At 43.4% G+C, this 27,176-nt stretch overlaps 2 protein-coding genes across 7 annotated transcripts in view; both read right to left on the bottom strand.

The window, feature by feature from the left end:
• MIPOL1 (mirror-image polydactyly 1) overlaps positions 1 to 27,176 on the bottom strand; it is a 509,264-nt gene that overhangs the window by 394,571 nt on the left and 87,517 nt on the right. The window lies entirely within an intron of this gene.
• Positions 24,130 to 26,987, bottom strand: LOC143798261 (uncharacterized). The gene is made up of 3 exons (XM_077281106.1): positions 26,814 to 26,987; positions 26,580 to 26,690; positions 24,130 to 26,132 (listed from the first exon to the last, which is right to left on the bottom strand). The coding sequence occupies exons 1-3, from the start codon at positions 26,985 to 26,987 to the stop codon at positions 25,494 to 25,496; spliced, it is 924 nt and encodes a 307-aa protein (XP_077137221.1). The 3' UTR covers positions 24,130 to 25,493.

Raw genomic sequence — 27,176 nt, forward strand, 5'->3', positions numbered from 1 at the left:
CTCCCACTCCCGTCTCCAAGACTTTACACGTGCTGCGCCGATTCTTTGGAATGCACTACCCAGGTTAATACGATTAATCCCCAATCCCCCCAGTTTTAAGCGTGCCCTAAAAACGCATTTGTTCAGACTGGCCTACCGCCTCAACGCATTAACCTAACTATCCCTGTGTGGCCTATTAAAAATATAAAAAAAAACCAAAACACATAATCAGGTTCCTTGCATCGTGTTCTCATACACTTTATGCAGTTAATAGCCTCTGTGTCTGTACTGCTACATACTTAGGCTGTTAACTGGTTCATGCAGCTTTACATGAACACCCGAGCCTTACGCTATGGCTGGTCCAAATAACTAAAGCAGTTGTTACCATCCACCTCTCGTGTCTCCCCTTTTCCTCATAGTTTGTAAGCTTGCGCGCAGGGCCCTCATTCCTCCTGGTATCTGTTTTGAACTGTGATTTCTGTTATGCTGTAATGTCTATGGTCTGTACAAGTCCCCTCTATAAGTTGTAAAGCGCTGCGGAATATGTTGGCGCTATATAAATAAAAATTATTATTATTATTATTATAAGTATACGATTTGCATTCTGGAGGTCACGTGAGGATTAGCATAGCAACTTTTCTTGCTTTTCTTTATGTTCTATTAAGAGAAGTGGTGGGAGAACAAGGTAGGTAGTCTGTACAGCCAATATGGATGCCAAGAAACCAGAAAGCAACAATATAGGTTCAAGCGGTTTCTTCTCTACACGTTTCGAAGTTGGACCAACTTCTTCCTCAGGAGAACCATAGTATTGAATCAACTGTCACCCTCATTCTCCCACCACTATTTCACCACAATAGGAAACCCTTTCTGTGGGTGCTGCAGCAGATGATCGATCTCGAATCCCTCGTTGTGGGTTAATACAACCCCAATAGGTGAGCTGTTCCCTCTTTAACCTAACATTATTTTCCTCCCTCAGATAAGACTCTATTGCACTTGGTGTCCCCTCCATTTTCTATTAAGAGAATTAATGCAGCACGTGACCTCAAAGTATGTAAATTGTATATTTGTGGTCACATGATTGTCCGCTTTAGCCGGAAATAGAGGACAATCTTGACAGTGGGCATATTGCACACTGTCAAGATCTGGCAATTTGTAGTCATGTAGAGTGACTGCTTGAATTTAAGTTGTGCTCAGAAAACCATTTGAAGCCTTGAATTGGATTCCAGTTCCGTCAACAACTTATATAGCCGAGTAGGGGATCTGTCATTTCAGCAAATCTGTGTTTCTTGTAGGGTCTGTCAATCCTCAGCTTCATCCATCCAGAAATCTACTAGGCCAGGGGTGGACGCATAGGTAAGGGAACCCTTTTATTTTCCAAGTAGACTTCTATTGTCCATCAGACTGAAGGTAAGTAAATGCCCGAGCTAATGAAAATTATTGCTAACAACTATTTGCGAAAGGTTAGAGCGATTTAAGGGGGTGCTTAACACATTGTACATAGAAAACATGGGGATTCACAAAAAGTTCTAATTGAACCCACCTCTCCATCTCCCTCCCCACAAAAAAAAAAATTCAGTGAAGAATGCGGGGTTACTGAGCATAGACACAGTCACAGAAAAGCATACCTCATAACATTTAAAGACTGGGAGAGGGACATGTATTGCGAAACATAGCAATTTAGCTCCTAGTGAAGCCCCTTAGTGTTGTCACACAATACCACAAAGTATGAAATCCCTGAAAAATTCCCTATACACAGTATGATGCACCCACAGTGGATTTCCCCACAGTACCCCTCCACAAGCAAAGTACAGGTACGGACTGGCAGTCCGGGCATTTGAAATCACACAGGCCCATATTGTCCCTGTCCCCATGAACCAGATGGAATATATTACTTATATTACCCTGAATGGAGGAAAGGAAGATTTTCTACAAGACCAATATTTCTAATAATACCCGTGGCCGCAGGGGTAAGTGATGTAGTCAGCAACTTTGTGCTCCATCACAACTCTTAACAGTGTGGGTATCTTAAGAACACCAATTCTGAAACAACGTAGGAGACAAGGCATTTGCCAGATGGCCAGTCCGGCCCTGGCACAGAATGGTGCGTTCTCATTGCCCCAGCAAAATAAGATGCTGTCACAACCTCCAACAAACTCCCTCACAAAATATGATGGCCCCTCAATCCCACATGCAGTATTATAGCCCTGCATACAACCCTTCAATCAGTATTATGGCGCCACAGAAAGTATGAGGACTCCCACAGTCCCTCAAGCTCTTTCTGAGGGTAAATTGATCTTTTGGCAAGTTAAAAAAAATAAAAAAAATTCTCGACAGCACATCTAACAATCTATTACTGAGTGTTCTGTGTGCATTGTAAGAGAGGATGACCTGTCTAAAAAAAAAAAAAAGCCATGAAATGACCAGTGATCTGCAAACATGTGTTAGGATAGTGTAGCAACTCACTCAAGAAAATAGGTAACACACTAAAAACTGGAACTGACCCTGCCGCTTCCTACACAAGCTAGAGATTTTGACCCTGCAGTCCCTAGTGGTTCCTGCGTGGGCAGAGATAGCCCTAACCACAGACTAGATGACAACTAGGGCCTATACTGCCTGAAAGGTTGTTGAGAGCTTCATGTTCCTCTTAAAGAACAATAGGGCAGAGCAGAGTGCAAATTACCTGCAGAAGGAAAAGTGTGCTGAAATAGGAAGAGATCCCAGAGTAAGTAAAACAAAGCACGAAATACAAAATAAAGGATTAAATGCGTACTGTTAGAGAATATGCTGTCTACTTCTTAAAAAGAAGGAGAAGATAGGTGCAATGTAAAGAACATAAACAGCAGAGAGAGAAACCCCATCTGGTTTTTCACTGACTGGCTTAAAAGACAGTAGTATGCTTGGACATCCAAATGAGACTATCACCAGCAGGAAAGACAAGCAAAGGGAAAGTATGTAAAGCCGCACCCGAAAGGTGATAAGGCAGACAAAAGAAAACATCTGTTATCCTTGCTTCAGTCTTTTGAGGATAACAGAATCTAAACACCCAGAGAAAAGGTGTATCTGCTGTGGCTTGGCGGAAAGAGAAGCTGACCACAAAGCACAGGCTCAAGGGTTCGAACCCAGACACAGGACATGTATCTGATAGGCAGTCGCAGATTTTTGGTAGCAGATCGTATAGTCCAAACTGTCCCTACGGTTGGCCCTGCATGAACTCACCTTATAGCCTGACGGTTCAATATGTGCAAAGTAACATTTATTACTCCATTCATTTTGCCTTTCCCTTGCTAACATATACTTTGAAAACATAATCTCCTCTCAGATCTAAACTCTCACTCCAGAAATAGATCAATTTACGGTACTTCTTTTATTGCTTCACTCTTTTCTCTCTATTGATTTCAATTTCACAATTTTTACAACCAAAAGACTTGACGTATCTGACAGACTGACTTTCCTGGTTCCTGCACCTTGTCTGACCTCATGAAATTGAGATTCTGAAGAAACTCTTCAAACATCAAATGTTCCTTGTCCCTAAATTTCAAGGACATTCTACACATTTTTTAAAAATGTTCCATCTTAGCAGCAACCTGTCCTATTCTAATGAATATTATATTATTGGAAAAAGAAAAAAAGTCACCGATTTTGATTCCCTTTAAAATTACTAAAATGTAACAGAAAACAATTAGAATAATCTCAGTGACTCAATGTGCACTCCATCACAATCCCCCTGTTTTTCCAGCGAGAATAGGTGGTCACTGAGTCAATGCAAAAATGTGTTTAGAGCCTGGAAAATCCCTTTTATACACCTTTTAAGAGATAGACATCACAAATCAGCACATTACTGACATATTTGGTATATTTGTAACTGTAACAAGCCCTACAATATAATAAACAGATTATTTGGGTGATTATACCATACACTAAATTAAAAATTGTGCAATTTTTCTTCCCCAATAAACCCATATAAAAAGATAATAAAAACAGCAATGCCATGATCCGCATTTGGCAAAATAGCACTTAAAAAAGAAAAGAAAAGAAAAAGAGTTTTGGCTTTTACAACTATGAATAAACGAACAAAAAGAAATAAATACAAATTGTCTGAACAAGTCCACAGGCAGGTGCTAAATGGTCAGTTCCCAGTCCTGCTCTGCCCACAACTATTTTGAGGTCTACTGACACATAGTGAGGTGAACCACAAGAGTTAGGGACCATCCTGATTGGGTACACCTTTTACGCTCTTTTTTATCAAAATAGTGTAACCTAAGTATTCCATGTTATTGACATATACTATTACTATTTCTTTAAATCACTGTCAGTTTTGTGTGTTGAATGGCCACAGTGTGAATGTGCACCTACACATTGCACAAATACCAACACATGTTCCGGCTCATTTCTTTGGCTTTGGTTTAATTTTTTGTACTTTGTACATACAGGGGTGTGGCTCCCACTTTTTGTGCTGTGCTTCTTGTCTACATAGCGTTCCACGGGTACGTACAAAACTGTCAGGTACTGCTCTGACCCATCTATTTTGAGGCCTGCTAGTGAAATACTAGAGTTAGGGTCCATCCTGAGTGAGTACACCTTGTCACGGTGGGATGACTTATGCTTTTTTGATCAAAACAGCATCAAATAAGTACCCTATGTTGTTTTCACATACTATTACTATTTATTTACCTACTTGCTACAGGAGATTTGCTCATTTTGTTTTATCCTAGGTTTTGTCTGAACAAGCATATAACAAAAATGTCAGTGCATATGTAGGTATTTTATACACGCTTGTGTGCAGGTTTGTATTACGTATATACGGGCATAATGTGAAAATGCCTGACTAATGTATCAGCAAGTGCTTCTTTTATAGAGGTGTATCTCATGTGAATATGCATGTAAATGTCGTGTATACGCAGATGACTTATACATGAACAAAAATCCAATAGTGGACTTGCCACCTCCAAATATACTATATATACCAAAACCACACCCAAATGGTAAAAAGGTGAAGAAAAAGAGGCATAAGCAATTAAATTAAAACATGATATTTTTATTGAACAGAAACAAACTCTAAAAACACAAGACAAAGAAGTTCAAAGAAATATTGATGGAACATATCTCCAAAGAAAAAGGAGGAAACAGCTGTATGGCACTATATAACCTCTTAGAAAATTCAATTATATTTATGGGAACCAGCCCTATATAAATGACTAGATAAAAAAGTGGCACGTGCACATTGGAAGGTTTTTAGCTGAAAATTCGTATCACTATAGTGTGACTAGCACTTTGATGACTAGCCTACAGCCTGATATATATCCAATTACAGGCTGTACAATGTCTTAGTGCTACAGAAATACCGTTTTCCATAATAATTTTATTAGTATATTTATATGCAGTTATAACAATATAAATTAAACTAAAAGTGCCCAGTGCAAAAATAATACATAGGTATAGTCATGAAATAACAACAGTTTAGAAAAAATGCTTGGTGCTATATGGATACAATAATTTAGATAAAGTTAATACCATAATGGTCTTGAATAAAGTGCCAATGTGCCTGTGCTACTCCAGATCACCCAAAAGGTGTCTAGTGCACGAGGTAGTTAACAAATGAGGTAGATTATAACAGCAAAAAACCTGTGTACTCACATAAATATGTGCCTTTTCTTTATATGTCCATCAATAACCCCATAAGGGGTTATTGATGGACATATAAAGAAAAGGCACATATTTATGTGAGTACACAGGTTTTTTGCTGTTATAATCTACCTCATTTGTTAACTACCTCGTGCACTAGACACCTTTTGGGTGATCTGGAGTAGCACAGGCACATTGGCACTTTATTCAAGACCATTATGGTATTAACTTTATCTAAATTATTGTATCCATATAGCACCAAGCATTTTTTCTAAACTGTTGTTATTTCATGACTATACCTATGTATTATTTTTGCACTGGGCACTTTTAGTTTAATTTATATTGTTATAACTGCATATAAATATACTAATAAAATTATTATGGAAAACGGTATTTCTGTAGCACTAAGACATTGTACAGCCTGTAATTGGATATATATCAGGCTGTAGGCTAGTCATCAAAGTGCTAGTCACACTATAGTGATACGAATTTTCAGCTAAAAACCTTCCAATGTGCACGTGCCACTTTTTTATCTAGTCATTTATATAGGGCTGGTTCCCATAAATATAATTGAATTTTCTAAGAGGTTATATAGTGCCATACAGCTGTTTCCTCCTTTTTCTTTGGAGATATGTTCCATCAATATTTCTTTGAACTTCTTTGTCTTGTGTTTTTAGAGTATACGCAGATGAGCCTGATGTTTTGGGCCACTCCTGCACATAGGTCCTTCCCTGTCAGTGTCCGCCAGGGATACTCACCCAGTAATCAGTATAAGTACCATAAACTACAACATTATTGGTATGTTCCCACTGGATATTCCGCTGCAGACGTCATAAAGTGGCAAATAAGGTTGCAAATTTTGCTGTGGTTTTTGCTCCTAAAATGCTCCAATATTTCCTCTGATTTCAATGCAAAGGATGAAATCTAAGCAAAGACTGATATGCTGTGGCGTTTGAGCTCAAGACAGAATGATGGCAAATTTCAGCTGTGGATTATCTCTCCTATAAACTACAAGGCTGTGGAGTTGGAGCTGTGGAGTCGGTGTCACAGTTTGTTTAAAATGAACTGACAATAAATTGGGTATAGTAGTACAATGCAGGATGTGCTGTAAATATTTTCATAATTTGGAAAAAGTTATGACATTTCCTATAAATGTCTGTTCAGTTGCTGAAGTAAGGATCTCGGCTTTTAGTTGAGATGAATCTGTGCTGCACTTTATAGACATGCTCAGTAGTGACCAATGCTGTGTAGTCGTAGATGAGATGAATCTGGGCTGCACTCTACATGCTCTATAGTGAGGCAAAGCTTTGGAGTGGTAGATTAGATGAATCTGTGCTGCACTTTATGTACATGCTAAGTAGTGACTAGTACTGTGGAGTCGTAGATGAGATGAATCTGTGCTGCACTTTATGTACATGCTCAGTAGTGACCAGTGCTGTGGAGTCATAGATGAGATGAATCTGTGCTGCACTTTATGTACATGCTCAGTAGTGACCAGTGTTGTGGAGTCGTAGATGAGATGAATCTGTGCTGCACTTTATGTACATGCTCAGTAGTGACCAGTGCTGTGGAGTCGTAGATGAGATATGTGCTGCCCTTTATGTACATGCTCAGTAGTGACCAGTGCAGTGGAGTCGTAGATGAGATGAATCTGTGCTGCACTTTATGTACATGTTCAGTAGTGACCAGTGCTGTGGAGTCGTAGATGAGATATGTGCTGCACTTTATGTACATGCTCAGTAGTGACCAGTGCTGTGGAGCCATAGATAATGAATCTGTGCTGCACTTTATGTACATGCTCAGTAGTGACCAGTGCTGTGGGGTCGTAGATGAGATGAATATGTGCTGCACTTTATGTACATGCTCAGTAGTGACCAGTGCTGTGGAGTCGTAGATGAGATGAATATGTGCTGCACTTTATGTACATGCTCAGTAGTGACGTGCTGTGAAGGTGTAGATTAGATGAATCTGTGTTACACTTTATGTACATGGCCAGTAGTGACCAGTGCTGTAGAGTCGGAGTCGTACGTCAGGGAAATTGAGGAGTCAGAGTTGGTGGTTTGGTTTACCGATGCCACAGCCCTGATAAACGATCATATACAATGTGACTATTGCAATATTCAGTAGATCCTCAGCTCACAATTCTGCAGCATTCATGACCCCTGGGAACGTATCCCAATCCTTCAAATAAAAAAAGGGAGCGTGAGATATGGTACAATAAATTATGATGTTCGATGGAGCATGACTATCACCTGATGAAAGAGTGTCTCCAGGTAGATAATCACTGAATGGCTGAGAACTGTAGTGCACTCGGCACAATCCCTGGGATGATGATTAGGTCACATTTACATTGACAAGTGCATTCGCTTTGAATTGCTCTCAGGTTTCAGCACTTTTCCCTTGCGAGTTGTAGCCTTAGCTGACTCTCACTATTGACTTTTGTGGGCTTTTTCTTCCTTCTGCATTTGTATAACATTTTAGAAGTCTAAGCAACTTACAAACAGATACCAGATCTCCACCCTCCAGCAGGTGAATGGAAGGCGCTCAGGTGGCACAGTCACCAGCGTGCTGTTAACCAGATACCAGGATCTTTCAAAATATCCTGAAATGTTATGGCCGCTGGCCAACGATCGCTAATGCCTCTTAATCTGTTCGGGTACAGCCTATGAAAGCAATGTTAGCTCATAGCAGAGTTTCCCCAGGGAACAAACAGCTTGTTATGTTAGTGCAGTATGAGCCGGAGCCAAGTCTGATGTGATGACACACTGCACACTCCGAATCCAGTGTACGACGGCTGGCCACGATCACACAGGCAGAAGACTAGGATGACAAACTCATGGACTTGTCTTGGATCCGAATTGTTAAGTGAACACATGCAGATTTACCTGCGTGATTAGGACCCAGCGTTTTAGAGGCAGCGAAAATACGCTGTGTCCAAAGCACTGCTACTTCCTAATTGTGGGCACGTACCCTAAGGGTAAGTTCACACTAGGAGTTTTATCAGCATTTTTCTTCTGCAGCAAAACCTGTTCTATTGTCAGGAAAGAAGCTGCAGAAAAAAAAGAAGATTTTGATCGGGAGCTCTGTTTTCATGATCAATGGGGTTCCTAGTGATAGGACCCCTTTGTGGATCGGTGATAAATGCATTTGTAAAGGCCCCGTCTCACATAGCGATTTACCAACGATCACGACCAGCGATACGACCTGGCCGTGATCGTTGGTAAGTCGCTGTGTGGTCGCTGGGGAGCTGTCACACAGACAGCTCTCCCCAGCGACCAACGATCAGGGGAACGACTTCGGCATCGTTGAAACTGTCTTCAACGATGCCGAAGTCCCCCTGCAGCACCCGGGTAACCAGGGTAAACATCGGGTTACTAAGCGCAGGGCCGCGCTTAGTAACCCGATGTTTACCCTGGTTACCAAAAAAAACAAACAGTACATACTCGCCTTTCGGTGTCCAGGTCCCTTGCCGTCTGCTTCCTGCTCTGACTGAGATCCGGCCGTACAGTGAGAGCAGAGCGCAGCGGTGACGTCACTGCTGTGCTCTCACTTCTCACTGTACGGCGGCACTCAGTGAGAGCAGGAAGCAGACGGCAAGGGACCTGGACACCGAAAGGCGAGTATGTACTGTTTGTTTTTTTTGGTAACCAGGGTAAACATCGGGTTACTAAGCGCGGCCCTGCGCTTAGTAACCCGATGTTTACCCTGGTTACCAGTGAAGACATCGCTGGATCGGTGTCACACACACCGATTCAGCGGTGTCAGCGGGGCCTCAACGACCAAAAAAAGGTCCAGGCCATTCTGACACGACCAGCGATCTCGCAGCAGGGGCCTGATCGCTGGTACGTGTCACACATAGCGAGATCGCTATGGAGGTCGCTGTTGCGTCACAAAACTTGTGACTCAGCAGCGATCTCGCTAGCGATCTCGCTATGTGAGACGGGGCCTTTAGACAACCCCTAGAATTCAATGGTATACAATGACTATCTAGACAACGGTGTGCTTCATAAGGGCCAAGTTTAGCAGGTCAATAATTGGGAAACGAGCATAGATAAGAACATTCAATTCCAATTATCAGTCTATCTAAACAAGCAGACCCACACCCGGTGAAGCCGACACACATTGGGTGCTATGATTTTGTTAAGATTGCTTATCATAGTATTTGATTTGGCAGCATAACATCCTGTGTAAACTAGTGATGTCTACCGATTATACGATATTCTATACATAGAAGCGTGGACGGACTGTATAGATAGTATTCTTGAATGGACAATTTTTTTAACTTTTTTATTATTTGCATGTCCAATTTTTTCGTTCTGGCGTTTTGATATTTTTTCTCCTTATGGTATTTACTAGATGGTGGCCCGATTCGAACGCATCGGGTATTCTAGAATGTGTATGCGTAGTGTATAGCCAAGCCCACGTAGTATATTGCGCAGCCCACGCAGTACATTGCACAGCCCACGCAGTACACTGCGCAGCCAACGCAGTACATTGCGCAGCCCACGCAGTACATTGCGCAGCCCACGCAGTACATTGCGCAGCCCACGCAGTACATTGCGCAGCCCACGCAGTACATTGCGCAGCCCACGCAGTACATTGCGCAGCCCACGCAGTACATTGCGCAGCCCACGCAGTACATTGCGCAGCCCACGCAGTACATTGCGCAGCCTACGCAGTACATTGCGCAGCCCACGCAGTACATTGCGCAGCCCACGCAGTACATTGCGCAGCCCACGCAGTACATTGCGCAGCCCACGCAGTACATTGCGCAGCCCACGTTGTACATTGAGCAGCCCACATACTACATTGCGCAGCCCACGTACTACATTGCGCAGCCCACGTACTACATTGCGCAGCCCACGTACTACATTGCGCAGCCCACGTACTACATTGCGCAGCCCACGTTGTATATTGCACAGCCCACATAGTATATTGCCCAGCCCATGTAGTATATTGCGCAGTCCACGTAGTACATTGCGCAGCCCACGCAGTACATTGCGCAGCCCACGTAGTACATTGCGCAGCCCACGTAGTACATTGCGCAGCCCACGTAGTACATTGCGCAGCCCACGTAGTACATTGCGCAGCCCACGTAGTACATTGCGCAGCCAACGTTGTATATTGCGCAGCCCACATAGTATATTGCCCAGCCCATGTAGTATATTGCGCAGTCCATGTAGTATATTGCACAGCCCACGCAGTATATTGCCCAGCCAACGTTGTATATTGCCCAGCCCATGTAGTATATTGCGCAGGCCACGTTGTATATTGCGCAGCCCACGTATATAGCAATGTGGGCATGATATCCCTGTTAAAAAAAAAAAATTAAAATAAAAAATAGTTATATACTCACCTTCCGTTGGCGCCTGGATCCAGGAAGCGGTTACCGACGCTTGGGATCCACCGAAGCTCCGCCGAGCCGCTGGCGCCGGCCGCCATCTTCCTTTCCCAGGATGTATTGCGAAATTACCCAGAAGACTTAGCGGTTTCGCGAGACCGCTAAGTCTTCTGGGTAATTTCGCAATACATTGCCGGGAACGGAAGACGGCGGCCCGGCGAACTACGGAGGGTGAGTGAAAAAGAAAAGAAAGTGGAGCGCACTTACCGGAGTTGATCTCTTTACCCTTTATTAGGACATTACGGCATACAGTAGGGAGGGATGTGAACAGAAGGACGACAGCTGTTTCGTGCCTCAAGCACTTCAACAGGTCCTAAGATCAACTCTGGTGAGTGCGCTCCACTTTCTTTTCTTTTTCATACACTCTTTGGATTACTTGGTTTTTTGGATGCAGCACCCGGGTTGTTTTGTAAAGAATAAGGGGTTGCCTATATGGCTATAATTATTCAGAAGGGCTTGAAGATATAAGGGTCCAACAAATAACGACAGTGCGGAGGTGTTATTTCTATTTTTTGTGGACCTACGGAGGGTGAGTATAGCAGGTTTTATGTTTTTTTATTATTTTTAACATTACATTTTTTACTATTGATGCCGCATAGGCAGCCTCAATAGTAAAAAATTGGGGACACACAGGGTTAATAGCAGCGGTTACGGAGTGCGTTACCCGCGGCATAACGCGGTCCGTTACCGCCGGCATTAACCCTGTGTGAGCGGTGACCGGACAGCGTATGCCGGCGCCGGGCAGTGAGTGCGGGGAGTAAGGAGCGGCCATTTTCTTCCGGACTGTGCGCGTCGCTGATTGGTCGTGGCAATGGTCGTGGGCGTTTTGCCACGACCAATCAGCGACTTGGATTCCATGACAGACAGAGGCCGCGACCAATGAATATCCGTGACAGACAGACAGATGGAAGTGACCCTTAGACAATTATATAGTAGATGGGTTAATACATTTTATATTTTGATACAACGGACTTTTGCAAACATGGCAATATCAAATATTATGTTTTTATTTTTTTTATTAAGTAAGTATATTTCTAAAGGTGCTATAGACATGAAATTATCACCAGATGTCAGTAACCAATCCAATCCTCACAGGCAAATAAATGAAACCATAGATGTCTATAAATTAAGTTGTGCAATAATGTGAAATGACACAGTGAAAAAGTACTGAACACGAAGAAAGAGGTGCAAAAAACCTGGACACAAGCAGAAATCTATCAGTAATTAGAAAGCATCGTGCCACTTAGCGAAAAATATTATCAACTGGTTCAACAGATGGCCTTTAAAAAGGTGTCTCATTACCAAGTTGTCACGCAAGATACATGATGGGTAAAACCAGTGAGCTGTCTTAAGACTTTTGCAACCTTATTGTTGCAAAACATACTAATTGCATTGGTCACAGAAGAATATCTAAACTACTGAAGGTTCCTGTGAGCACTGTTGGGACCATAATCTGGAAGTGGAAAGAACATTCTTTTACAATAAACCAGCCATGACCAGAAATTAAAAGATTCAGTAGAGTTGTCCAAGAGCCAAGTACCACCTGTAGAGGGCTACAGAAATTCCTGGAATCAGCAGGTACAATGGTTTTAAAGAAAACTATAAGTAATGCAGTCATCTTCCATGGCCTTTATGCATGCTCACCATGCAAGACTCCATTGCTGAACAAAAAGCACGTTCAAGTGCGTTTAAAGTTTCAACAACATTTAGACAAGCCTGTGAAATATTGGCAGAATATAATCTGGTCAGATGAGACAAAAATTGAACTCTTTGGATTTATGGAAAATTTATGGAAGGAACTAAAGGTCAGAATGTAGTGAAACCTCCACCAGGTGGAGCTGGTGAGGGAAGAGACTAAGCGTAGCAACACAGAGCAACAGCACAGGTGTCACAGGTAATGAGAGTGTGGTCAGACGAACAGAGTCAGAAGCGATCAGGAACAGAAGTACAAGAAGGAGCAGCCATACACAGTCAAAATACTAAGCCGAGGGTCAAAGAGCCAAACATGAGCGCAAGGCCCAAAAACGTGAGACGGAAGACATGGTCGGGGTACAAGCCATAGAATCAAAAAGCCAGAGAACGTAGCAGCAGAGACGGATAGCAAGAGACGGGGTCAGAGACAAGCCGGGGTCATACAGTACACGTGAATACAAGTCAAAAGCAGTAGGATCACCAAGGTACAAGGGTTAGAGGCTCTAAACTGGAAGCTTGAGCTATCACTAACTGGTCAGCAGGCTGTGACGGACTGAAATAGCCCAGATAGCTCCAGAACGAGGCCGAGGAGACTAACTCCTGCATGACCAGTCCCTAGAGAGGACAGCAGAAAATAAACTCCGGACTGGACTATGACACAGAGTTCATAGAAAAGGCCCACGGGACTTTCAGGATCTGGAGAGTGTTTGTGTGGAAGAATGGGCCACAATCACACCTGAGCAATGCATGCGACTAGTTTCTCCATATAGGAGGCGTCTTGAAGCTGCCATTAACATCAAAGGCTTTCATACGAAGAATTAAATTGCATTTCAGTAAGTGTGTTCAATACTTTTTCCTTGTGTCATTTCTCATTATAACACATAACTTAAAAGGAACATGTCAGCAGGATTGTGGACAATAACTTACAGACAGTGTCAGGTTGGCGCTGTTACACTGATTAAAATGATACCTTGGATGTTGAAATCCATCTTGTGGTTGTTGTTTAACCCCTTAAGCACCAAGCGTGGTTTTCCCACAAAAATGTTTTTTTTATCCCCCCAAATTTTTATTTTCCCAAGGGTAACAAGAGAAATTGGATCCCAAAAGTTGTTGTCCAATTTGTCTCGAGTACGCTGATACCCCATATGTTGGGATAAACCCGTTGGGGCGCACGGGAGAGCTCGGAAGGGAAGTACTGTTTTACTTTTTGAACGCAGAATTGGCTGCAATTGAGATCGGACGCCATGTCGCGTTTGGAGAGCCTTTATGTGTCTAAACAGTGGAGACCCCCAATTGTAACTGAAACCCTAACCCAAACACAACCCTAACCCTAATCCCAACCACACCCCTAATCCCAACCACACCCCTAACCCTAATCCCAACCCTAACCACACCCCTAACTCCAACACACCCCTAACACTAATCCCAACCATAACCCTAACCACACCCCTAACCCTGATACACCCCTAACCCTAATCCCAACCGTAAATGTAATCCAAACCCTAACCCTAACTTTAGCCCCAACCCTAACTGTAGCCCTAACCCTAACTTTAGCCCCAACCCTAACTGTATCCCTAACCCTAACTTTAGCCCCAACCCTAACTTTAGCCCCAACCCTAACTGTAGCCCTAACCCTAGCCCCAACCCTAACCCTAGTTCTAACCATAACGGGAAAATGGAAATAAATAAATTTTTTTAATTTTATTATTTTTCCCTAACAAAGGGGGTGATGAAGGGGGGTTTGATTTACTTTTATAGCAGGTTTTTTAGCGGACTTTTATGATTGGCAGCTGTCACACACTAAAAGACGCTTTTTATTGCAAAAATTAGTTTTTGCGTCTCCACATTTTGAGAGCTATAATTTTTCCATATTTTGGTCCACAGAGTCTTGTGAGGTTTTTTTTTTTTTGCGGGACGAGTTGACGTTTTTAATTGGTAACATTTTCGGGCATGTAACATTTTTTGATCGCTTTTATTCCGATTTTTGTGAGGCAGAATTACCAAAAAAACAGCTATTCATGAATTTCCTTGGTGGGGTGCGTTCATACCGTTCCACGTTTGGTAAAATTGATAAAGCAGTTTTATTCTTCAGGTCAGTACGATTACAGCGATACCTCATTTATATTTTTTTAATGTTTTGGCGCTTTTATACGATATAAACTATTTTATAGAAAAAAATTATTTTTGCATCGCTTTATTCTGAGGACTAACTTTTTTAATTTTTCGCCGATGATGCTGTATGGCGGTTCGTTTTTTTGCAGGACAAGATGACATTTTCAGAGGTACCATGGTTATTTATATCTATCTTTTTGATCGCGTGTTATTTCACTTTTTGTTCGGCAGTATGATAATAAAGCGTTTTTTTTTGCCTTTTTTTACGGTGTTCACTGAAGGGGTTAACTAGTGGGACAGTTTTATAGGTCGGGTCGTTACGGACACGGCGATACTAAATATGTGTACTATTGTTATTTTTTTTTATTAAGATAAAGAAATGTATTTATGGGAACAATATATATATTTTTTCTTTATTTAGGAATTATTAGTATATATTTTTTTTTTTTACACATCTAAATATTTTCTTTTTTTACATTATCACATTGTCCCAAGGGGTGACATCACCATATAGTGACAGATCGCTGATCTGACACTTTGCAGAGCACTGTGTCAGATCAGCGATCTGACGTGCACTGCTGCAGGCTTACAGGCACCTGCTCTAAGCAGGCGCTTGTAAGCCACCTCCCTGCAGGACCCGGAAGTAGCCCCGCGGCCATTTTGGATCCAGGGCCTGCAGAGAGGAGACGCTCTGTACAAGGTGAGCACATCGCCTTGTACCGAGGGTCTCAGGGAATCCCGCAGGGAGCCCCCTCCCCGCGCGATGCTTCCCTATGCTCCCGCAACGCTGCGATCATGTTTGATCGCAGTGTTCCGGGGGTTAATGTGCCAGGGGCCGTCCGTGACCTCTCCTGGCACATAGCGCCAGATGTCAGCTGACACCCGGCCACGATCCCCCCGTGAGCGTGGCCGATTGCATATGACGTACTATCCCGTCACTGGGAATTAAGTCCCAGGTCACCTCGATGGGATAGTACGTCATATGGGATAGTACGTCATAGCGGAGCGTGAGGCTGCATGTATTGCTATGCGGCAGCAGGCTCCGCTCCTGAGTGACGGCGGCAATGCTGGGTATTAACATGCGAGACTCGGCCGTATTTCTCGCATGTGTAATCCTGGCCTTAGAGAGGTATGAACACTAGATTTGAGACCACCTTGTCGTTGGCTGCTGGGCATGCATAAATTGGCCAAATTATGTGATAAGCGTCACATTTTTTTTCTAGTATCTAGAAGCAATATTGCTATTCATATTTCATATTGACATGCTTTAGCACTGCAGAGTGCAACTTTTTTTGTGCCTCACTGACCAGCCCCCTATTTTACATAATGAATATTATATATCTATATATATATAAATATATATATATATATATATATATATATATATACACACATATATATATATATATATATATATATATATATATGAGGCATCGTGAATACTCGCTAATCCTGCCCCCTGCACAGTAGCTCCGCCCCCCCACATCACCACACACAATCCTGCCCCCCACCCCATTACCACACACAATCCCGCCCCCACCACATTACCACACACAATCCCGCCCCCACCACATTAGCACACACAATCTAGCCCCTACCACATTACCACACACAATCCCGCCCCCCTCAAATCCCACCACATCACCACACATAATCCAGGCCCCCCACATCACCACACAGAATCTCGCCCCCCACCCCATTACCACACATAATCCCGCCCCCCCACCACATCACCACACATAATCCCGCCCCCCACCACATCACCACACATAATCCCGCCCCCCAACACATCACCACACATAATCCCGCCTCCCACCCCATTACCACAAATAATCCCGCCCCCCACCCCATTACCACAAATAATCCCGCCCCCCACCCCATTACCACATATAATCCCGCCCTCCACCACATCACCACACATAATCCCGCCCCCAACACATCACCACACTATTGTTATTAACTTCATTTTAGGTTAATTTACCACATGCGTAAGCGCTATTGAATGTTGTCATTATTTACTTTAGTTTAATCACCAGCAGCGTAAATTAGATAGCAATGAGCGTGCCGAGCGTTAGCTGGCTGGAAACATCTAGTATATATATACACACACACACACACACAAACATATACATATATATATGTGTGTGTGTGTTTCAATAATATATATAATATAATATACACTGCTCAAAAAAATAAAGGGAACACTAAAATCCCACATCCTAGATATCACTGAATGAAATATTCCAGTTGTAAATCTTTATTCATTACATAGTGGAAAGTGTTGAGAACAATAAAACCTAAAAATGATCAATGTAAATCACAACTAATATCCCACAGAGGTCTGGAGTCGGAATGATGCTCAAAATCAAAGTGGAAAATGAAGTTACAGGCTGATCCAACTTCAGTGAAAATGCCTCAAGACAAGGAAATGATGCTCATTAGTGTGTGTGGCCTCCATGTGCCTGTATGACCTCCCTACAACGCTTGGGCATGCTCCTGATGAGGCGGCGGATGGTCTACTGAGGGATCTCCTCCTAGACCTGGACTAAAGCATCCGCCAACTCCTGGACAGTCTGTGGTGCAACGTGACGTTGGTGGATGGTGTGATACATGATGTCCCAGATGAGTTCAATCGAATTCAGGTCTGGGGAACGGGCGGGCCAGTCCATAGCTTCAATGCCTTCATCTTGCAGGAACTGCTAAGACACTCCAGCCATATGAGGTCTGGCATTGACCTGCATTAGGAGGAACCTAGGGCCAACCGCACCAGCATATGGTCTCACAAGGGGTCTGAGGATCTCATCTCAGTTCCTAATGGCAGTCAGGCTACCTCTGGCAAGCACATGGAGGGCTGTGCGGCCCTCCAAAGAAATGCCACCCCACACCATTACTGACCCACTGCCAGACCGGTCATGCTGAAGGATGTTGCAGACAACAGATTGCTCTCCATGGCGTCTCCAGACTCTGTCACGTCTGTCACATGTGCTCAGTGTGAACCTACTTTCATCTGTGAAGAGCACAGAGTGCCTGCAGAGTGTTGGGCTGTGAGCACAACACAACTCCCATCTGTGGACACCAGACACTCAGACCATCCTCATGGAGGTGGTTTCTAACCATTTGTGCAGACACATGCACATTTGTGGCCTGCTGGAGGTCATTTTGCAGGGCTCTGTCAGTGCTCCTCCTGTTCCTCCTTGCACAAAGGCTGTGGTAGCGGTCCTGCTGCTGGGTTGTTGCCCTCTTACGGCCCCCTCCATGTCTCCTGGTGTACTGGCCTTCTGGTAGCACCTCCAGCCTCTGGACACTACGCTGACAGACACAGGAAACCTTCTTGCCACAGCTCGCATTGATGTGCCATCCCGGATGAGCTGCACTACCTGAGCCATTTGTATGGGTTGTAGAGTCCGTCTCATGCTACCACAAGTGTGAAAGCACAACCAACATTCAAAAGTGACCAAAACATCAGCCAGAAAGCATTGGTACTGAGATGTGGTCTGTGGTCCCCACCTGCAGAACCACTCCTTTATTGAGTGTGTCTTGATAATTGCCAATAATTTCCATCTGTTGTCTATTCCATTTGCACAACAGCATGTGAAATTGATTGTCAAACAGTGTTGCTTCCTAAGTGGACAGTTTGATTTCACAGAAGTTTGATTTACTTGCAGTTATATTCTGTTGTTTAAGTGTTCCCTTTATTTTTTTGAGCAGTATAATTGTCTAAGGGGTACTTCCGTCTTTCTGTCTGCAACTTCCGTCACGGAAATCCCGTGTCGCTGATTGGTCTCGCCAGCTGCCTGTCATGGCTGCCGCGACAGATCAGCGACGGGCACAGTCCGCTTAGTCCCTCCCTACTCCCCTGCATTCAGTGCCCGGCGCCCGCATACTTCCCTCCGGTCACCGCTCACACAGGGTTAATGTCAGCGGTAACGGACCGCATTATGCCGCGGGTAACGCACTCCGTTACCGCTGCTATTAACCGTGTGTCCCCAATTTTGTACTATTGATGCAGCCTATGCAGCATCAATAGTAAAAAGATGTAATGTTAAAAATAATAAAAAACAAAAAATCTGCTATTCTCACCCTCCGTCGTCCGACGATGCGCTTGCACCTGCCGCCATCTTCCGTTCCCAGAGATGCATTGCGAAATTACCCAGAAGACTTAGCGGTCTCGCGCGACCGCTAAGTCTTCTGGGTAATTTCGCAATGCATCCTGGGAATGGGAGATGGCGGCAGCCACACGCGCATCGCCAGAGCTTCGGTGGATCCCGGCGGGTGAGTATATCACTATTTTTCATTTTAATTTTTTTTTTTTTTTAACAGGGATATGGTGCCCACACTGCTAAATACTGCGTGGCCTATGTGATATACTGAGGGGGCTGTGCTATATACTACATGGGCAGTGTTATAAACTGCGTGGGCTGTGTTATATACTGCGTGGGCTGTGTTATATACTGCGTGGGCTGTGCTATATACTAGGTGCCCTGTGTTATATACTGCGTGGCCTGTCTTATATACTACAACGCCTCTGTTATACACTGCGTGGTTGCTATATACTGCGTGGGCTGTGTTATATAGTACGTGGGCTGGGCTATATACTGTTTGGGCTGTGTTATATACTGCATGGCCTGTATTAACGCATCGGGTATTCTAGAATATGTATGTATGTATGCATATAGCAGCCACATAGTATATGGCACAGGCCATGTAGTATTTGTCTGCTATATAATACATGGCTTCTATATACTACGTGGCCTGTGCTATATACTATGTGGCTGCTATATACATACATACATAAATATTCTAGAATACCCGATGTGTTAGAATCGGGCCACCATCTAATATATACATCGTACGCAGTGAAGAAGCCGTGACCCACAAATTCAAACACAAAAGTCTCTTTTAATGTGTTTCTTCACAGCATTAAAGTCCAATTCACATAAATGCATATAACTTCAGTGGATATTATCAGTGACCAGTTTACACCGGTTCAAAGCAATACACATCACATGGCTTTAGATTTGCGGTCCCTAAACAGGCCAGACTTCCCTTGTCCAGTTTCCCTGGGCGACCGCACGCCATCTCACAGTCTCTATACGTCTCCATACACACAGCTTCATATGTTGCAGACACTACACACGCCAGCCCTCCTCTGACTAGTTCTCGTGGGTGTCCTGCATCGCTGTATCACAGTCTCTTTACAGACTCTTTATTCACACAGTCGTACACAGTTCAGGATATCCTCCTGTTTGCAATCGTTGCACATGCTAGTCCTCTTTCGGGCACAGGACATCCACCTCCGGGCACAGGACTGTCCACATCCGAGACCAGTACCATGGACGACTTGCATCTCTGTGTACGCTGCGGGTGCCTGGCTATTCAGCTGCCCTGGGTGCTGGCTCTGCTGGCCTGTGCCTCCATGCACTCTGCAGACCAGCACACACCAGATTGACACTGACGTGCACCTCGCACACCTGACACGGCATGACACACCCAATACCCCTTACTGCAGGGTTTTTAAACACACACAAACCTGTGGCCTTCAGCCACATGGAAATCCCGTGACTCTCATACACACCTATGTACTTCATCCGTCTGCATGCACATTCTGGGGAGAACAAACAGCGCCCCCTAGCTGTATCAGAGGCCACAGCCTCACAGTAGGTTACTGTGCACAATCCTGCTGACAGGTTCCCTTTAATTTATGGACATCCATGGTTTGATTTCTTTGCCTGTGTGGATTGGTTAGGTTGTTACTGACATCTGGTGAGAATTTCATGTTAATAGCATCTTTTGAAATATATTTACTTAGAAAATTGGTTTATTTTTGTTTTGATTACCCGATCATAGAGTTTGAACTTCCTGTTCGAGAGAGAGACTCCAGAATGGAAGATGCAGCTACGGAGCATGCTCAGTGTAAAAAAAGACGGAATCGGTAGCCGGATTCACTCATTTCACCTCACGTTTCATCCGTTTATAGCTGGATTTTTGACGGATCCGGCAACAAACGGATGAAATGTTAGGCCATTCGTCGCTAATAGAACTCTATGAGAAAAAAAAACAGATCCAGCGGAAAAAAAACGGATCAGTTTTTTTCAAAATTCGCCGGATTGTGCCTGACGGCAAAAGCCTTGGTGTGTAAAAGTAGCCTTACCATCCAACAATAGACGACACACAAATAAGGCCGTGAGGCTGTTCATACGCAGTGAAGTCTGATATGGCAGATTCTTTATGCTGTCAGGGAATAAAGAGTGTATTATGAACGTCCTTACGTAACCTTGTAACCTACTGAAAGTCAAGGAAGAGTTACTGATCTCACCTTTCTCCTCATAGCCGAGGCACCTTGTCATGATTTCATGAAGGAAATATTCTTACCGTTCAGATTTCAACATCACACAAAGAATTAAAAGGTAAAAAGTTATCAAGCAAATAAAAGAAAAGAAAAAGAAAAAAAACCTTGACAATAGTCATTAGTTACCTGGAAATCTGTTGAAGGGGTCTTGATGGGCCTCGGCTGCACCCCTTAATTACATTACATAAAAGACTTTGGACAGTGGGGGTCACGGCAAGAGCCTTCTGAGGGGCATATACTAGACTAACAAATTAGGGTCTAGAGGTAGGATTTGAAAAGACACATCTATAGAAGGAAAGTCATTTGTTTTTTTGACCTTGAGAAAAGGGCCGGATCGGTGCTGAAATGCGTTGGAACTAATAAAAACATTATATGAAACTACAAGGCTCCTCAATTCCGGCAGCGCAGCCCACCTAACGTGATCAATGAGTGGAACAGGCTGCCACGAAAGGTGGCGAGTTCTCCTTCAATGGAAGTCTTCAAACAGAAGCTAGATAGACATCTGTCTGCGATGGGTTAGTGAATCCTGCATTGGACACGATGACCCTGGAGGTCCCTTCCAACGCTAACATTCTATGATATCCATTCTGGTAAATACGTCTATAGAAGGAAGTACATGAATATTTCCGCTCTTCACAGCGGCGTCCCCTGCTACGGAGTAGAAAGACAACGTGCACTCACATACACTGGTACTGCGGTTGGTCACTCAGATCCAGTGACCAACTGCAGTTGCCTGTGAGCCTTTATGTATGGGGTTACCTGGGGCTTCCCTGCAAAACAGACCAAGTGGTGCCCATAATTCGCAAACTATGCACTCAGTAAATAAGTGCCCCAATTGGGGGTTGTAGCCGGTACTGATCATAACGGTGTAATGGCACCTGCTGAGGCACCGAAGAGATGCGCTAACAAAAAATGGTCCACCTCCGTAACAGAAAACACCTTTCAGTAGATATAGTGGTAAATCGTGCATCAAACATTTATCCCTCCTGATTTCTGCAGAAGATGATGATGTTGGAGAGGAAAGTTCTGGGTAAGTAAATGTTTTCGATTTTATTTTTACTACAGCGCGGTGAGTGAATATTTATGAGGACAGGCAGGCAAGCGGCTTCTTAATACGTAGAGATGGCATCGTACCATATCATCAGTGTAGTGGGGAATGAGTGGGCTTATGGCGCCTCACTGTGGATGTAACTGGGGCTGCAGCTTATTAACCTCTCCTGATCAATGAATGACGAACAATCATTTACCATAGATTCCAAAAGATGTAAAATTAATATGGCATTCATATAGGTAAATAATACACCCAAATACATTCCTGATGTCAGGGGGGGGGGTGCTCATATTTCTCATAACAAAATCATAAAAAAAATATTTTGACATTTACACTGGCATGTAAAAGTTTGGGCGCCCCTGGTCAAAATATGCAAGTTGAACATGAAATTATCTCTAAAAGACCTAAAAAGGTAAAGATGACACATTTCCTTAGTATTTCAGGCAACAAAAACAACAAAATAAATAAATAAATAAATAAATATATATATATATATATATATATATATATATATATATATATATATATATATATATATATATATATATATATATACACATACATACACACACACCGGTAGTAATTTTTTACATTTTAAAAATTCCAAAGAGGAAGATGGGCTGATGCAAAAGTTTGGGCACCCTCTGAGATTTGTGTCCTCAGATAACTTGGACCAAGGTTTCAGACCTCAATTAGCCTGTTAGCGTTATGGCTTGATGAGTATCATCACTAGGAAAGGTCAGGTGATGCAAATTTCCCAGCTTCATAAAAACCCAGTCTCCTCTAACCTTGTGCCAAAAAACAGCAGCCATGGATTCTTCTAAGCAGCTGCCTAGTACTCTGAAAATGGAAATGGTAGAGTCTGACAAAGCAGGAGAAGACTATAAGAAGATAGCAAAGCGTTTTCAAGTTGCCCTTTCCTCAGTTCAAAATGTAATTAAGAAATGTAAGTTAACAGGAACAGCTGAGGTCAAGATAAGGTCTGGAAGACCAAGCAAAATTTCAGTGAGAGCTGCTCATAGGATTGCTAGAGAGGGAAATCAGAACCCCCGATTGATTGAAAAAAGACTTTCAGAAAGATTTAACAGACTCTGGAGTTGTGGTACATTGTTCTACTGTTCAGATACACCTGCACAAATATGGCCTTCATTGAAGAGTCCTCAGCAGAAAACCTCTCGAGTCCTCATCATAAACTTCAGTGTCAGAAATATGTAAAAGAACATTAAAACAAGCCTGATGCATTTTGGAAACAAGTAATTTGAACCAATGAGGTTAAAATAGAACTCTTTGGCCACAATGATGACAGGTATGTGTGGCGAATAAAGGACACAGAATTTCAGTAAAAGAACATCTCACCAACCATTAAGCATGGGGGTGGATCAATCATACTTTGGGGTTGGGTTGCAGGCAATGGCACAGGGAATATTTCACATGTAGAGGGAATAATGGATTCAATTACATTTCAACAAAATTCTTGATACTAACATACCATCATCTGTAAAAAAGCTGAAGTTGAAAAAGAATGGCCTCTACAAATGGATACTGATCCTAAACATGTCAAAATCCACAATAGATGACCTCAAAAGGCACAAGCTGAAGGTTTGACAATGGCCCTCACAGTCCCCTGATCTGAACATCATTGAAAATCTGTGGCTAGACCTCAAAATAGCAGTGCATGCAAGACGACCCAAGAATCGCACAGAACTGGAAGAACTGCCCAAGGAAGAATTGAAAGACTCTTGGCTGGCTACAAAAATGTTTACAAGCTGTGAGACTTGCAAAAGAGGGTGGTACTAGGTACTAACTATGCAGAATGCCCAAACTTTTGCATTGACCCATTTTCTTTTTTATTTTTGATATGTAAAAGATGAAAATATATTTTTCTGCCTAAAATACGAAAGGAAAAGCCGGATTACTCACCGGTAATGCTCTTTTAGTGAGTCCACGACAGCACCCTACTGGAGAGAGGGATCCGCCCCGCAGGAACAGGAAACCTATTGAGAAATAAAAGGGGGCGGTCCGCCTCTCCTCCTCAGTTTTGATTTCAGAGTACCCGGAGGACCGCCAATATTAGGCAAATATCATTTATTTCATTCTTTAAACTTATTTGCTTATGATTAAAAGGATTTTACTCAAATAATATGCATTATATTAATATAGGGAGGGATGTAAGAGGGTGCTGTCGTGGACTCACTAAAAGAGCATTACCGGTGAGTAATCCGGCTTTTTACTCTTCGCCACGACAGCACCCTACTGGAGATCTTTCAGAGACCATCACCTAGGGAGGGGACCACCGTGCTGAGGACAGTCCTGCCAAAGTCTAGGTCAGAAGTTGACGATAGGTCTAGCCTATAGTGGTTATAAAATGTAGAAGGATTTGACCACGTTGCCGCCTTACATATAGTTTCAATCGGGACGTCTCCCCTCTCTGCCCAGGAGGATGCCATCGCTCTGGTAGAGTGTGCCGTTATGCCTTCCGGAGGGTTTTCTTTCCTCGCGGAGTAAGCCAGTCTGATAGCCTCTCTGATCCACCGGGATAAGGTGCTTTTTGTTACTCCATGACCCTTCTTGACACCCTGGAAGGAAATAAACAGAGCCCTACTCTGTCGCCAGCTACTGGTCTTTTCAATGTATTTTAACACTACTCTTAACGTCTAGAGTGTGATATTTTTGTTCTTCAGGAGTGGAGGGATTACTGAAGAAAGTGGGCAAGATTATTTCTTGTGACCTGTGGAATTTTTTCGCTACTTTGGGTAGGTAGGAAGGGTCTGGTTTAAGAATTAACTTATCCTGAAAGGTTAACAAAAAAGGTGGATCTATAGAGAGTGCTTGGATGTCACTGATTCTCCTAGCTGAAGTCAGTGCTACCAAGAGGGCCGTTTTTAGTGATAGACATTTAATTGGTATTGAGTCTATTGGCTCGAATGGAGAGTCTGTTAGGGCTTGTAAGACTAAATTTAAATCCCAGGGTGGAATTCTAGGTATGATAACTGGATTCATTCTTTCGCAGGCCGTAATAAATCTGGATACCCATCTATCCCCCGCAATGTTATGGCCATAGAGGGCTCCTAGTGCTGAAACATGAACCTTTAAGGTGTTTACAGTTAGACCTAGTTCTCTCCCTTTTTGAAGAAACTCCAGGATAGAATGTATCGGAATCTCTGACGTGTTGGTAAATGTATGGAATTGAAAAAATTTTCTCCATACTCTTGTATAGATTTTTGTGGTGGAGGGTTTTCTACTATGGAGAAGCGTATCAATTAAACCCCCCGAGAATCCTCTCGATCTTAGCATCTGCCTCTCAAGTTCCAGGCCGTCAGGTGGAGATTGTCCACCTGAGGGTGGAAAAACGGACCCTGGAAGAGAAGGTTGGGCGTTGAGGGGAGGACCCAAGGATCTGAGACCGACATGGTCCGTAGCCATGAGAACCATGGTCTCTTGGGCCAGAATGGAGCTATCAGTACAACTCTCGCCCCTTCTTCTCTGATTTTGCGTATAACTTGAGGTAGCAATATGATCGGAGGAAATGCGTACGCCAGACTGAACTGCCAAGGGGCTTGGAGAGCGTCCAGAATGTCCGGATGATCCGCTGGAGATAGAGAAGCAAATCTCCGGACTTTTCTGTTTTTCCTTGTGGCGAAAAGATCTATCTGAGGACGGCCCCAAAGAGATATTATGTCCAGAAATATTTGCTGGTTTAGACACCACTCTCCTTGCCTTAGGGTGTGTCGGCTTAAAAAGTCCGCCTGCTGATTGCTTGCTCCCCTTATGTGCAGTGCAGTAAGGGATGTTAGGTGACTTTCTGCTAGATTTAAGATTTCCGTAGCAGAAGACATCAGAGTCTCTGATCGCGTACCTCCTTGCCGATTTAGATACGCCACCGTGGTGGTGTTGTCGGACAGGACTCTGACGTCTTTCCCCCGAATCTGTGGGAGGAAATGGTATAAGGCGTATTTTACAGCATTCAGTTCTTTAAAGTTAGAGGAGCTGCAATTTTCTTCCATGCTCCATAACCCCTGGCAATAATCGTTCCCCATATGAGCGCCCCATCCATGAGGACTGGCGTCAGTGGTTATGGTGTGAGATGGCGTTATTACCCATGGAACCCCACTCAACAAATGGTTTGAGTCTAGCCACCACTCTAAGGAAGTTAAAACCTCCTGAGATAAGGTTATTTTTGTATTTAGGTGACCAAATAACCGTCTATCCTCTTGTAAAATTTGATGTTGTAGTACTCGAGTGTGGTGTTGAGCCCATCTCACTGCTGGTATACAAGAGATAAGAGACCCTAGTAACGACATAGCTTGTCTTAGGGATATACGAGGATTAGTTATTGCGGCTAGGACTTTGTGTCTGATCAGTAGGATTTTTACCTGCGGCAGGAGACACTTTTGAGATATGGAGTCTAACTGGAACCCCAAGAACGCCTGACGGGAAAGCGGAGTGAGTCTGGATTTGTCGGTATTGATTATCCAGCCCAGGTCCTGTAGAGAGGAAATTGCGTGAGCTAAACGATCAGCACATTGAGTAACTGAATTTCCTATTACCAAAAAGTCATCCAGATAGGGCACAATCAAAGTTTCCTTCTGGCGTAGGTATGCCATCACCTCTAGCATTATCTTGGTGAAGATCCTCGGCGCTGTTGAGAGGCCGAAGGGTAAGGCCGCATACTGGAAGTGACGAACCTCGTTGTTGATTTTTACCGCCACTCTGAGGAATTTTTGGTATCTGTTATGAATGGGGAGATGATAGTAAGCATCCTTTAGATCAATGCCCCCCATCATACCGTTTGGGAAGAGGAGTTTTATGGTGGACCTAATGGACTCCATTTTAAATGTATAATTTTCAATGAATGAATTGAGTTTTTTAAGGTTTATGATGGTTCTGAAAGAACCGTCGGGCTTAGAGATTAGGAATAGGGGAGAGTAGAATCCCCTACCCTCCTGTCCCATCGGTACTTGGACTAGGAC

This window comes from Ranitomeya variabilis, chromosome 1 (assembly GCF_051348905.1).
Source record: "Ranitomeya variabilis isolate aRanVar5 chromosome 1, aRanVar5.hap1, whole genome shotgun sequence".
NCBI lineage: Eukaryota > Metazoa > Chordata > Amphibia > Anura > Dendrobatidae > Ranitomeya > Ranitomeya variabilis.

Coding starts and splice junctions, on each gene's coding strand:
- LOC143798261 (XM_077281106.1), bottom strand. CDS start 26,987: ATGGGGGGCATTGATCTAAAGGATGCTTACTATCATCTCCCCATTCAT. Junction 26,691..26,813: donor TCACCAAGATAATGCTAGAG/GTGATGGCATAC, acceptor TCCTCTCTACAG/GACCTGGGCTGGATAATCAA. Junction 26,133..26,579: donor AAAAGTGTCTCCTGCCGCAG/GTAAAAATCCTA, acceptor TTCCTCCCACAG/ATTCGGGGGAAAGACGTCAG.